Below are 15277 nucleotides of genomic sequence, written 5' to 3'. Positions count from 1 at the left end.
CTAACTAGTCTGCCCGGTTCATCGGTTAAAAAACTTCTCCATTGCATGATGCTGCCGCTACCGAGCTTCACTGCAGGGATTGGCCAGGTGATGAGCAAAGTCTGGTTTCTTCTTGACATGACCGCTGGCATTCACACCAAAGAGTTAAATCTTTGTCTCGTCAGACCAAGAAATTTTGTTTCTCATGGTCTGAGAATCTTCCAAGTGCCTTTCTGGAAAAAAAAAAGAAAAAAGAAAGAAATAAGATTAAAAAAGTTGTCCTTTTTATCAAAGAGATCTGATTAATTGATTGCTGCAGAAATGTTTGTACATTCTGGGAAGTCATCATCATCATCTCTACACTGAACAAAATTAGAGTCTTAATTCAAAGCTTCTTCCATGTTCAAATGATGGAGGCCATTTTGGTCATTAGGAACTTCAAAGCAGCAGAACAATGACTTTTAAATAACAAAGAAGCGAATAGGCCTATATAGAATTGTAAATTGTATTCTCTTTATTCTCTCTCCTCTGATAAAGAATATTTTCTATGATGATCATGTAATATGTGTCAGACTATAAGTCATAAAAACAGATTAATCCTATATATATTTCTTTATTGAGAATCCAAATCCAATCTGTGAGTAGTTTGATGGAGGCAGCAACTTTTTTAGCTTTTGCTGGTGCACCACCATCCTGTCTGTGGCTTACATGAGCGAGAAAGACAATCACGGAAGAATGTAATTAATCTGCAGAAAAAGTTTATCTGATAAAATTAATCCACGTGTAAATGCATCCAAATCAAATAATCCTACAAAACAAAATGTGTATATCGCATCATAATAAAAATCACACGTTATGTAGCAGTTTTCCATGGCGCCGTGGCTTAGTTGGTTAAAGCGCCTGTCTAGTAAACAGGAGATCCTGGGTTCGAATCCCAGCGGTGCCTTTTACATTTGGGGGTGGGGGTTGCATCTAATCTGTGACCAACCTAGACTAACCGACCAAAGAACGTCATGGTTATTTAGGAACCAACTAAAAACCACATTGAGGAATTTAAGACATGGAGAAACTACAGCGTGGATGGTTTTACATTTTTTGACCTATAGTCTCTGGGTGAACTGGTGCAATGACCTTTAATTTTATCCCAACAACAAGTGAATATGACAGCCACATCACTACTAATGCTTCAGTTGAACTGACACCAGGATATAAGTTTATGGGTATAAATTATCTGAAAAAATAAGTTTTCACTTAGTAGTTTCTTATTAGAGTAGCCGGTAGAATGGGAGGTGGAGCTTTAAACTATTTTCTTGTTAAACCAGCTCCACGTTTAAACAAAGGAGAGAAACACAATGTTCACTTTTAAAGTTACTACGCCTTTCCTTTTTTCATCAGTCATCTTCCAATACATCTCTGCCCTGCTGCCAGAAGGCACGTCCGCTAAAGAACATGTTACATTGATTATTTTTTCTTTATATGCTTCTGCCGGTCAGCAGATATCCTGCTGTTATTTTTGAACTTTGGTGTTTATTGCCAACATTTGTGTGTTTCTCTCCTGTATTCTTGGACCAGTTTTTAGCTGAGGTACTGTACATGGCTACCCATGCTTTATAGAAAAATAATTTCACTACTGTTACCTCATGCCTGCATCTAAAAATATATATCTAAATTAAGATTTTATTTATTACTATAATTACTAGTGCTGTTATCCTTCAGTCATGTTAAATATTTGTTTTTGTTTTTTTTAGACAGAGGAAAATAATGTCTTCTTTCACTGCTACTGTGGACCTATTCTAAAATGATGAGTATCAGCTTCTTGTTTTTTGCTATAGTGCATTTGCATGTGCACCTTTAAAAGTGGACTCTTGCTAAATACCTGAATAAAAGTTTAAATGTTAGGTCAAATGTTAGGTTAAGCAGCTGAGGACAGTCATATAAAAAGTATCCATGGGCTATAATAGAGTATATATGGAAGAGGATTAGGGCCACTGAAAAAAAAAAACAAGTTAACTGATTTTTAAAAAAATATTACAGTTTTCAGTTTAATATGAGAAAAAAAAAGTCTTTTTATGTGCCAGAGGGGTCCCCGGTGACGCTATTTCATTACAGTTTTTTTGGATTGCTTACACACTAAAGTTAAAAGTAGTACACTATTAGCAAAACCTTACACCCAAGAAGCAAAACATCAGCCCTTATTTGCACAACTATAAGCACATTGTCAACCTCACACTTGTTGCAAAACTCTACACACAGTGATTTGCAAAACACTAAACACACTTAACATACATTACACACAAAAATCTATTATGAAGTCTCTTCCTTGTAATACCAAAGCACTGACTGTCAAATTAACACACCTTCCAACCAATTGATTCAACACAGTCATCAGGTGTGCAAACACTTGTTTGCTTAATTGTAGACACACCAATCAGGCGTATAAGCACTATAAAAAGCAGCAGGTGAGTTCATCGGTCTTCAAGCACAATGGAAAGAGTCAGAGAAATAGTAAGATGAGGTGGAGGAGAAGGAGGAGGAGAAGGACAAGGAGGAGGAGAAGGACAAGGAGGAAGAGGAGGAAGGGGAGGAAGAGGAATCAACAGAGGAGGAATCAACAGAAGAGGAAGAGATGGAGGCCATGCTGGAGGTATAGGTAGAGGAAGAGGAAGACAAGAACGTGCTCAAAGAGGACCGAATCTGACAAATGAGATCCGCGCAACACTGGTTGACCACGTTGTCAACCACGGCCTGACGATGAGGGGGGCTGGACTGAGAGTACAGCCAAATCTAAGCCGATACACAGTGGCAAGTGTGATAAGAACATTTCGACTGGAAAATAGGTATTGTAAAAATATCATCATATCAAAAACATCTGCACGGTTTCAGCAACTGCCTACAGTACTGTATTCTATGCACTATCATCACTTCTGTTACCTTTTCCTGTGAAATTACTGTACTATTGTTTACTGTTTTTTTTCCTACATAGGATTGAGGGTCAGGAACGACGAGGGGGAAGGCCTCCTATGTTCACAGAACAGCAAGAGAGGGAGATAGTAAACATGGTTTTGGCCAACAATGCTATAACCCTCAAACAGCTCCAAGCTAACATTGTCAATAACCACGTCGGTTTCAACAATATCCATCAGGTCTCAACATCAACACTGGCACGCATCCTAATAAAAAAACATATTCAAATGAAGAAAATTTATCGAGTGCCTTTCGAGCGCAATTCCGAAAGGGTGAAACGACTGCGGCATGATTATGCAGAGGTATGTATTCACCTTAGCATTGTGATCTTGCATACTGTCTAATAATCTTTTACTGTACTGTAATATGTATACTAGATCTACACTGAACACAATTTTGCCTGACACTGTTCTTCAGAGAGTTTTACAAATGGATGGAGAGGAGATCCAGCATGAGTTTATCTACGTAGATGAGGCTGGGTTCAACCTGACGAAAACACGAAGGAGGGGAAGAAACATCATTGGCCACAGAGCTATAGTATAGTCAATGTCCCAGGGCAACGTGGGGGTAATATAACACTCTGTGCAGCCATTACACAGAATGGGGTCCTCCACCACCATGCCCATATGGGCCCTTACAACACAGCACTCATACTTACATTCTTGGACCAATTGCACAACATAACAGCAGCAAATCAAATCGATCATATGCAATACATTGTTGTCTGGGACAATGTGTCTTTCCACCGCTCTGCTCTGCTTCAGAACTGGTTTCAGCAACATCCACATTTCACCGTCCTATATCTTCCACCATACTCTCCATTTCTCAATCCTATAGAAGAGTTTTTCTCGGCATGGCGGTGGAAGGTATATGATCTCCGTCTCCAGGCTGAGGTACCCCTCATCCAGGCCATGGAGGAGGCCTGTGACCAGATGGAGGTAGCAGCAATGCAAGGATGGATTCATCATTCAAGACGTTTCTTTCCAAGGTGTCTTGCTAATGACAACATTGCCTGCAATGTTGATGAAATTCTCTGGCCAGATCCAGCTAGGCGAAGAGACAATGTCTAGTTTTTGTTTCGTTTTGTTTTTTACAGTAAACTTACAGTACAATACGTAAAGTGACATTTTGTTACAATATTAGGAATCTCCATGTCAACATTTTGGGCGTGTTGAGAAATAAATGAGTTTCTTCAGTCTGCAACATTGGTCTTGTGTAGTGTTTGGTGAATTTACATTATATTTGTACTTTGTTGATGGTAACCAACTCTAATCATAGGGAAGTAGAAGTGCTAAAAGTGTTTTAGGTTTATCACAGCAGAGTGTAAGTCGTGCAAACAGAGTATAGTAATGTGAAACGTGTGTGTTTCATATGGTAACAAAGTGTGGTTTTTAAACAGAAGTGTATAGTTTTTACAAGAGTGTTTAATTATGCAAAGGATCTGTAGTGTTTTGCTAATTGGGTGTGTAGTTGTGCTAATTGTGTGTAGTGTTTTGAAAACACGGGCCCTGTTTTGAAAATTGTGCTTAAGCAATCCAAAAAAACTGTAATAGAGGAGCAGAAGGTGATTAAAACAAGAGAGCAAGTTTAGTCTCTAAAACAGACATGGCTACGGCTTGATGCTGTTAGCTGTCAGAAAACAGAATTTTGAGAGTAAAGTCAGAATTCTGAGGAAAAAGTCAGAATTCTGAGATTAAAGTAAATATTTTTTGAAAAAAGTCAGAATTCTGAGATTAAAGTTAGAATTCTGAGAAAAAAGTCAGAATTCTGAGATTAAAGTCTGAATTCTATGAAAAAAGTCAGAATTCTGAGATTAAAGTCAGAATTTTGAGAAAAAAGTTAGAATTCTGAGAATAAAGTCAGAATTCTGTGAAAAATTCAGAATTCTGAGATTAAAGTCAGAATTCTATGAAAAAAAGTCAGAATTCTGAGATGAACGTCAGAATTCTGTGAAAAAAGGCAGAATTCTGAGATTAAAGTCAGAATTCTGACTTTTTTCTCATAATATACTTAAAAGAAATTTAAGAATCTGTTTTTTTTTTTCAGTGACCCTTTTCCGAAAGTATATTAAAAAAATATACTTTACTGTTGTTTTGTTTTTCTTTTTGTAACAAGAAGCTTTGCCCCTAAAATAATTTATCATCCCGATCAATGTCCACGTCAGCCGCCAGAGGGCGCAAGAGTCAACCAAACACTGAGGTTAACGTGATCAGCTGCAGAGGGAGAGGAGCCGGGCAGCTGCCGACGGGGAAGAGGAGACAACATGAGCTCCAAGAAAGGTGCGTTTCTCCATAACCTGGTTCTGTTCAATCATGCATGTGTTAAAACCGGCGGTCTGCTGGCTGTTACGGGTGCACACGGCTGATAAAGGTGTCCGGGATAAGCGGCGCTACATGACCCGAAGCAGCCAGCATTAAACCCTGATGATGGTGATGATGATGATGATGTTTTTCTGTTTCTTTCTGATGTTTTCACCTGACTTCGTAAACGCTGTTTAACCGGAATCAGCAGTGATGGCCATTCAGGCAAGAAAGAGACGGCAGAAGGGGAAGAAGGATAAAGCGGGTCACCATCGGAGGTAAGCGGGGCGGAGGGTTCCGCTCGGTGGACGGGACGCGCTTGTTTGCCAGGACTTTAGTTTGTTGGCGTGTGACGCTGCGGCGTTGGTACAACGCGTTATTTTGTATTTCCTATCTGAGCAGCGGTTTCAGGAATCCGCAGCTCCTCTAATTATAAGCAGTTAATTATTTTCCCAGCGCTGTTTTAGTGACAGTGGTCTATTTGCGCTGGCTGCGCCTCCTCCCTCCTGTGCGCCTGTTTTGTTTTGTTTTTTTTTTTTTTGGGAGGTGGGGGGAGGATCACTCACATGGTGTTATGTAACTTTCTCCGTCTGTGTTGGAGTATTGTTTCCCGGGTTGTGGCTCTGATTGTTGCTGTAGTATTTCAGCTGCAGTAGCTCTGCAAAGTGCATACGAATCAGAGTGCGGATGAGTGGGGGGCTTCCTTCATGGCACGATGCTATTGGAGCGACGTCACTGGCAGCTGAAGCAGACATCAGTTAGGTGATACCACCGGCGCGACCACCCCAGGGGGCTGCAGGAATCTGCTGGAATTCCTAATCACAGAAGCAATCAGATGAGACAACCACATGTGTGCATGCACAGCAGGACTGAGTAAAACATGATGGCATGTCAATTATTTTCCAGATGCAGAAATCCTGTTTTCGCTTTTTCTTGTATTTAGGCTCATTCTCTTTTCTTAAAGTATGCATGTATCACATAGAATAATAGATTCTATTATTGTTAAATAGAATGTCTACAACAAATTAAATAAACTTATGAAATACATGCAAATAGGCTGCATAAATTCCTGTTTTGGTTTATTTCAAACCAAATAGTCTTTGTCTTGCAGCCTAACTCTGGTAGGCTGCAGCTCTTCTGCTTAAAGCTACAGTGTGTAATTTTCAGCGACATCTAGCGCTCAGACTGCAGACTGCAGCAACATGAACATCCCCCCCCCACCGCTTCTCCCCCCCAACTGTACGGCGAGCATTACGGGACAAAATGTCTTCCACGACGTCCGCATCACCTACTTTCTCAAGTGATGAGGTTTGTTTACATAGATAATTTTACAGATAGTATTTCATTAGTCTGTGTAGGGTACAGATTTCATGTAGACTTTAGATAATAAACATACCCGTTATTTTTTCTACATCGTTGTGACGTTTTGGTGAGCTGCTTTGCATGGTGATATAAACAGACGAAGTAATTGTAGTCATTAGTTTAACAGCGAGATTGTGTTCGCTGGAAGAATATATATTCCCCGTTTACAGAGTCTAAGTCTTGTTTGTGGCACGGGGGTTACAAGGCGAGGAAGAGGGAGAGGAAGAGGGCAGAGAGGCCGGGGTGGGCGTGCAGCTAGGGCCAGCCGAGGGAGAGGTGCCTACAGCAGTGGAGGAAAGGCTTGAAGATCTCCAAAGGAGCCGGAGAGAAGTAACCGAGGTATATATCCGTAGCTCGCTAATATGCAGCTTCATATATCTGTCTCTCTCACACTCACACACGCCAATATCAGCTGTGGTAATTTTATGAAGCTGTGGCCTTATCTAGGTAATGCTACCAGACATCTTGACAATAGTTTGGTTGAAACGGGATGTGGGGGTGGGGTATTACGTGTATAAAAAGACAATTGTGTGTGTAGGATTAATTACCTGTCCAACAGAAAACTGGCGACTTGAGCGTCACATTGAAAACCTTTTTCCTCCATCAGTGACTTCCATCGTGTAAATGCCGTGCCAATGTTGATCCGCGTTTTTTGTCACGCTTGCGTTTATTCTCGTCGTGTTTCCGCTTCTTAGATGACGGGGGTTCGGTGTCCGCCGCTTTTCGTTGTGATACAGAGTAGGCATGATCCTCCATTCGTCTGATGTTTGGCCAAACAGTTTGCAAAGTCACTCACGCCTGCCGCCTTGTTTACCTTTCTTGTTACTGAAGCGCCGTATACCTGCTTCTTCTTCTTCTTTGGTTTCAGGCAGACTAAACGCTTTTCAGGCATAATACTGCCATCTATTGTTCAGTACCGTCTCAGTTCATCTCTCTCAACTTGCCGTAGTTACTTTCGAGCGTAATGGGCGATCTCACAATCGCTAGTTTGTTGCCTCTGCGCTGCCGTAGCGCAAAGATGTCAGCCTCCATGGCTGCAAGACCCGCTCCTATGTAATTATAAATAACGAATTCTAAGGCAACGCAAATATTATGGTTAAAAGGCTGAGCTCATAGGTGATGATAAGTAACATAGTTATGTATAATATATTCAATTTCTGACTTTATATCCCTGTAATTATTACACACTGTAGCTTTAAGTAAATTATAGGAAGCCAGACACAAATTAATTATGGCTGCAACAAATAACTTTTTTGTTTCTATTCATATTCTATTTTCCAAAAAATAGGCTATTTATTTTTATTTTTATTATAGCATTTTTGCTTATTGCATAAAAAAAGAAAATATAAGTATAAACTGCATAGAACAATAGCCTGATATAGCAGGTCAGAAAGGAATAAGATGAACCTGTTTTTTGGGCATAAGCCTCCCTATTGTATAAACATGACATTGCACTTCTATTTAATATTGAGCTGATGTCGATTTCAGAGAACCTATAATTTCCTATATGACCTTATAATGGGTTTGTGGCTGTCAATGTTATCACTAGATTACTGAATATTTTAGCTTGTGTTTTCCATTAATATGATAGTGAAGACTGCCATTCAATATACAAGTACACCTTAGATAATAAATTGTAAAAGTTGTAAATATTTGTCATTCATTTTTATAAAGTAGCCTTAAATATGCAAAAAGAAAATTTTAATATTTGGTTCGTAATGAATAACATATGCAAGGAATACAGACTGCCCTGTTTAAATAAGGCAATTGTGTTTACTACTGGCAGTTTGAGAGAGCAGAGTGGCTGTAAAAGAAAGAGGAAGCTTAAAGTCACAAAGTTGGGGGTGTTAAAGGTATGCAAATATATGAAGACATGATGTTTTTTAAGAATACATGGGGATTCATTTGTCATGAAATGTAGTGGTTTTCTTCCATATTTCACAATGATGTCATATCACACCACTTGTGAAGGCTAAAACAAAGTCAGAGACCTCACAATGCTATAACAAAAATAATTAATCAATTACACATTATATAAAGAATAACAGTTGCTGCTCTTTGCAGATTAGCTGCTAATAGATCCTTTTGGTCCTAACTTTGAGCCAGTATTGTCACCTTTTAATTAGATATTCTCTAAGCGCTAATTTTCATAGATCAGGGAGGGGTTGCTGCTCAGACAGCAGAAGTCATGAGGATTGCTTAGAGATGCATTAGTCAGATGCATTAGTCAAATAGAACATCACTTTGTTTAATTGGCATTAAGAAATAGTTTTATAACATAGTTGAAAGCTAAAAAAAAGTGGATTTAGCATAAAATAGGCCCTTTAATGCTGAATTGTAGTAATTAGAAAAATATTAATGAATGAGAGGCTAATACAAAAATATTTATGAGGCACTTCACATATATTTATAAAATGTAAAACGCATAAAAGAATAAAAAGCTATGAATTGCATGAATCAAAAACTTTTAGGGGAAAAAACGTAAAGGAAATGTAATGAGCCTAACTTCATAGAGGAGCCTATTGGAGCACTTAGTTAAAACAAAGTTTGAAGTAAATAAAAGGATGAATTAAATGATGTGTCAACCAAGTTACATTAATTGATTGGTTATTCCAGTAGTTGTTTATTAGCTTGTGACAATATACCGATTCAGGAGTTTGAGCAGCTGACCTGAATGGTTGAAATGTGAGGGCAGGTAAGAAGTTTACATCCTTTGATGAATTTCTATTCCATCATAAACTGTTTCCCATTTTTAATAAGAGCAAACTAAGAATGGAAACTATTCTTCTGAATTCTCTGCAGTCGTTTGTGCTTTCATGGATCTGTTATTCATCCAGCTTTCAGGTCTGACAACATTCTAAGGCAATTATAAACATCTCTTTGAAATACATAATGATAACCGGCTAGTTGGTTGAGCATTATTTACATATTTACAGATTACATTTCCTCTAACTTTCAGATGCATTTTTTTTTGCATGGTAAGGTTTACACTTAACATGATATTTTACTCAGATTGTTTGCTATATTAGTGTTTTATTGGTATTTTAACAGGGGGGTTGTGTTTGTTTGTGTCAGCGGTAGTTTAAAGCAGTTTACAGTTTTCGTTTCTGCTTTTGATTTTCGGATTTCTCGTGTTCTATCACACATCTAAGATGCTTCTGGTTTAAAAGACAAAAGGCAGAAAAAAAGCTTTGAAAGTAGAAAAAAACTAATCAGGAAATTGCTGTTATTAACTCATAGAACAACAAAAATGAAATACATTCTCTGTCCCCTGAGATCGTTATCCAAACATTTGACTAAATGGTTGCTCCAACAAAGATGTTTAGTTTAAGGTTTGACATAATTTCTTGTATTGGAGCTCAAAGTTGGAGCAACAAAATGAGGCTTTAAAGAGGCTTTTACATTCATCCAACATCAGAGACTTTGACCTAGACATTTGTGTAACTTCTTTGCCTTGTCGTTGAGAACTTACCATTTGCATTGTCGAGATTTTTTTCTTCCTTTTTATGAGAAAGATCAATACCATAAGGCTAGTTCAGAAACCACTACACAATCTTTTTCACACACATCCTCACCATAATAAAAACTAGGAGCTTTAAACATAGTGTTCCCAGGTTAATGACTGTTTGGACTGTGCTGCCTTTATTCACAACTAGACTTTGATGTCCTCCCATATAAATCATAAAAGGCTTCTCTTGGTTGAATGGAGCTGTGCTGAGATAGAAAAATGAAAGCAGGCAAGGTTTATATATATATATCCTCTTTATTTAATGTTACTTCAATGTAATTCACCCCAGGTGGAAATATAACCCTGCACACAGGAAAAAAAAAAAACAAGAAAGTGGCTGGTTAGCTAACGGTAGGGATGCAAAAAGGGCCATACAGTCCACATGCAAAAATAACAACTAGTTTAGCCTAGATTATTGAAATGTGGATGTTGAGCCCCTAAGGTCACAGTTAAGATTAAAAATCTCAACATTTCCAAGTGAAACCTGGTGAAAAATAAATATAAACGGATACCAAAGAAAAACATAGTTATCATCACATAAAAATTATATATATACTGAACAACCTTTTTTTAAAATGCTACATTAAACAAATTTATAAACTGACAATTAAAAACAAACAAAAAACCCATCTCCAATTATTTTCAATCACTCAAAGAGATCAAACTGCAAAACAGTTTGGAATATTCCATGTTGTGGGGGGTTCAATGGCAGATGCAGTTTTCCTCCAACTTCAGTGTAAACATTAGTGACAGGAAGTAAGTAATTCAAACAGTATTATTTAGGGCTACTTTGTGTTGATATTTCAAACATACATTGGAAAATAACTAGGAATGACTTTATATGTAAAAGAGAGGCTATGATGGAGCCGGCCCAAAGACAAAGAAGTCCCTCTGTCCTGAAAATATAACTATGATGGATCAAATAGTTTCAGATGGCTGTAAATCTCAGGGCAGAATTATAATCTGTGTCAATCGTGAAAAAGGCAGGTAGAACTTCACATATACTGATGATCCCTTTAGTTCAACACAGACCAAAAAGTGGCAGCAATATGTCGATTTTTTTACATTAGCAGTTTAGATGTACATATTTATAAACTTTGGATTTTTTTAAATGGACAATATGGTAAAAGCTAAGGAAAGGCAAAGCAGCAACATTTTGTAGTTTGTATTGAATTACTTTAAATTTAAGTACCTTAGTCTTTGAATCTCCTTAAAGTGTCTCAGAATTTTCATATTTATGACAATTTTAATTTATTTTTTGTCCTTGAATTAATGCATAATGTCTGGACTTTCTGCTGGTAGGTATTAAAGCTTGTGGGACAATAAAGGGGATTTTCTATTCTATTCTATTTATGCTATGATTGTATTTATGCTGTGATTCAGTTCAGAGACGTAGCCAGAAAACTTTTATAGGGGTGGCCAGTCAATAACCAATGTACACTGAGGGGTGGCCAAAACAGTTAGGCGCCAGAACCTCAGGCTCAACCTACACTGTTCCAACAGGAACGAGCACAACATCAATACTTTCTAAATAAAGACAAACTAATTTTCCTACAGCCTTTGCCAACAAATCGACTCATATACTTATTTAAAATCCAGGCTGTCTAAATAAAAGGTATGGTGGACAAAATTTCTGGGTAGAACATATTTTCCATTGTCATTACTTACCTTAAAAATTGTTCTGCATAAAATAAATTTTTATATGTACTAATATCTACATTAAATGTATTTTAAGTTATTATTAAAGTAGTTATTTATCTATGATTTCACTGAAGACCCCTAGATGACTTGCAGAGACACAAGTTTCTCTTTACCCCATATAACACAAAATTAAGCTCTTAAAAGAGCATGAATTATGCATATATCAACTTTAATGTTAGTATTTTGATGTGCATAATTAACCACAGCATTTTAGTTGTCAAGTAATTGTTAATATATAAAAGATTGAAATGTTTAATAGGTTTGAACAATCCTCTTGAGAGTATTACTGCTGCCACCGTGTGTTAGATGGTGAAAAAAAGGGTAGAGATGGCCACAGGGCTGGCAATGGTTGGCTAAGGGTGGCCACAGCCACCTCTGGCCCCCTATCTAGCTCCGCCCCTGAGTTCAGTCCCTTTTTGTGTTTTCCATGATCCCTGCAAGGCCAGGCAATGCAGTACTCCCTTTTCTTGGAGATGTTATTGTTGCCCCAATTAAACGTTTGCCTCACCCGGACTGGAATATCTAAAATGCTAGTGGAAATATTTAGGAAATAAGTTTGGAATTTGTTGTTATGTGAAAAACGGTCTCTGTATCACAAACACCCACCTTCAGAAGTCCTGTGGCAAAAGATTTAAAATCAGGGGGATGGTGAGTCAGCTGTTTTTCTTTGAGCAAAAATAACTGTGAAGATAAGTGATTCACAGAAATAAGACTTTATTTAACAGATAAACAGTAACATCACTGTAATAAATGGCAATTATTTTCTCTTTTCACGCCAAACTGAAGGCCAGCAAGCCAAACCCAGCCTGCCACAGCATCTTATTCAGGCTTCAAGAGCAAAATATCAGGTCATAAAAAAGGCACACATTCTTTTAAAGCTAAAACTGCTAAATAAATAGGAATAGAATGAAAATACCAGAGTAGTGTGCGCTTTGTAAATGAAAAGATGAAATCAAAAGATTTATAGAGCGTCAACTGGATGTTTAGAGAGTTTATGACATTAAAGTGGCCTGATATAAAACATCCCTTAGGCAATGATTCCCAACCAGGGGTAGATGTACCCCTAGTGGTCCGCAAGTGCATAGCAAGGGGTACATAAAAATATCTGCTTGCTTAGGTAGTAAAATAAAATAAGGCTGAGATCTGTTTGCTTTGTGAAGACCTAATTTAAAATGAAACAAGCTTTTATCAACCAAAAGGTAAGTTTTCTAATATGTTTGAGTTCACCTTCAGATTTAACCCACATCCAAACCAAGCAGAGGAACGGACTGGATGTAGAGAACAGTCTGAGATCAGTTATCATCAAAGCAAGCTTAGGCGTCTAGATGAAAACAACGGAAAACTATTTATGTCAGTCTGACGATTATGATTATTTTTTTTTGTTCCCAATTCATTAAGTTTAAATGTGATTATAGGGGAGTTTCTCGGAGGAGCTCCTGTATTATAAACACAGGTTTATAATATAATTTTATTTTGTGTTTATTTTGATTCCTCCCTAACTTCCAGGGAACATATTTATGCTGTTTTTTTTATTTGAGAGGGAAATTATTGCATTCCTAAGAATTAAATGCTGAAATTAAAATATTAGGTAAGATCATTTTTATTTTATAAGCAGTTATTGTACATCCATCAAGGCTTTTGACTGAGAGGGGTACTCATGGTAACACAAAATGAACAAAGGAGTACACAAGTCCAAAAGGTTGGAAAAATACTGTGTTAGAGGATAAAAAGATGGAATCACTGATTGTTGAGAGGGGGAAAAGTCAAAAATAAAGATCACAGCTACAATTCAATTCTTGTTAAGGAATACTTTTTTAGACGGTAGGTAGAGTGAATTTATTACAGATTATTTTGCTTTTAGCAGGTTTTTCTTGCTAGAAACATAAAAGATTATCTGAACCCCTAAACTTCCAGTTTAAGCTAAAAACAATGTTCTATATTGAATTGTTTGTGATATCTTTTTGAGTGGGAGAACTTGCACTGTTGGTGGCTAACTGAATGCTTTTTTGCCCCGCTGTGTATATATATGTATATATATATATATATATATATATATATATATATATATATATATATATATATATATATATATATATGTTCTATCTTATTTTGTTATTATTTTTTTTTTTTTTGTCTGCACCAACAACACCAAGTCAAATTCCTTGTAAGTGCAAACCTACTTGGCAATAAACTTGATTCTGATTCTGATATAAGCTGTTGCATAAATTAACATATCAATCTTCTATTTTATCTGCACTTTTTTACTGGATTGTAATTTTTCCAGCAAATAATGGTTAACATCTGTCATTTCACTTGTCTTGATGGCTCTGATAAAGCAGCTGGAGTAATCCCAGTGTTTTGTCCTTTCTCCCAATGATTAGAAACAGCAGAGGTCTGAACTGATGGCTTATTACAGCTGCAAATTTGGAAGGGTTAAAGTCTTTGGAACCAAGAGCTTTTACTTCCTCTAGAGTTTTTTTTTTTTTTTTTGTCTGTCACCTGCTACATATTCTGTGCTGAGTTGGTTCTTCTCTCCAGCTGTTGCTTTAGCAGTGAAACACATAAAGCTAACCTCAGTATTTTGCCATTTTTCAGTCATAACTTTTCCTGACAGCACAAGTGCATCTAAATGCTAATATTCCTCTCGATATCTCTACCTTTCAGCTTTTAAATCCTATCATAACGCTGTGTTCCCTTCTGCATGAAATGGGCGGACTGCAAAAGGATGTATGTTCCCACACAGCGCTTTGTAAACCTCTCTGATCATCATTGCATGGATTCTTTCTGTTGCATTCTAGTATTTATTTAATGCATCATGTGCTCAATAATTGATGGATTTGAGCACATTTTGAAATTGAGATATTAACTGTCAGGGACTAAAAATAATTAAGGCAGATGGAGTCTACTCAGTCATTCTGCAGCCATACTTTTGAAATAACCACCAGATTTCTGCATGAACCCAGTCAGCCTGATCAGCACTGGTTTAATATAAACCACACATCCCAACAGCCGCCCCTCCCTGACCAGGCTGCAACCTCACTGAGTCCTACCCAGGTTTAAAGGTGTTTATATCGTTAAGAAAAATCTCTGGTACTGCATCATCCTTATGCTTATAAATTGTTTTAAAATGAAATTAATTCAATTCCATTTCAATTCAGTTAATTTATATAGCGCCAATTGAAAACACGTCATCTCAAGGCATTTTACAGTTCACCAGATCATACAGTCAAATTGATTGAAAGTTTTCTATCTAAGGAAAACCAGTTGATTGCATTGACTCATTGACTCAAATACAATCCCTCACACTAAGCATGCTTGTAGTGACAGTGGAGAGGAAAAACTCCCTCCAGCAGAACCAGCCTCAGTGTGACTGGCCATCTGCCGAGGCCGACTGGAGTTCGAGGAGATAGAACAGGGTTTCTGTGGGTCATTAAAGATCATTAAAAGTCATTAAATTATTATT

At 37.4% G+C, this 15277-nt stretch overlaps 1 protein-coding gene and 1 non-coding gene across 3 annotated transcripts in view; both read left to right on the top strand.

Annotated features, from left to right (window-relative positions):
- The first annotated feature begins 851 nt into the window (after positions 1-851).
- trnat-agu lies at positions 852-925 on the top strand. Its single transcript has one exon. It is a non-coding gene; the product is annotated as a tRNA-Thr (tRNA).
- Positions 926-5107: 4182 nt separating this feature from the next.
- Positions 5108-15277, top strand: part of srpk2 (SRSF protein kinase 2) — a 91758-nt gene continuing 81588 nt past the window's right edge. The window contains exons 1-2 of one of the 2 annotated variants that reach the window (XM_038280421.1): positions 5108-5222; positions 5452-5521. In XM_038280421.1, the coding sequence (XP_038136349.1) occupies positions 5207-5222; positions 5452-5521 (86 nt within the window). In that variant the 5' untranslated portion in view covers positions 5108-5206. The remainder of the gene's footprint in view (positions 5223-5451; positions 5522-15277) is intronic. The other variant, XM_038280422.1, reaches the window with a different exon arrangement.

The sequence above is a fragment of the Cyprinodon tularosa genome, unplaced genomic scaffold, assembly GCF_016077235.1.
Source record: "Cyprinodon tularosa strain WSP-4 unplaced genomic scaffold, ASM1607723v1 ctg16, whole genome shotgun sequence".
NCBI lineage: Eukaryota > Metazoa > Chordata > Actinopteri > Cyprinodontiformes > Cyprinodontidae > Cyprinodon > Cyprinodon tularosa.
Note: the sequence above shows the minus strand (reverse complement) of the source record. Positions and strands in the feature narration are given on the sequence as shown.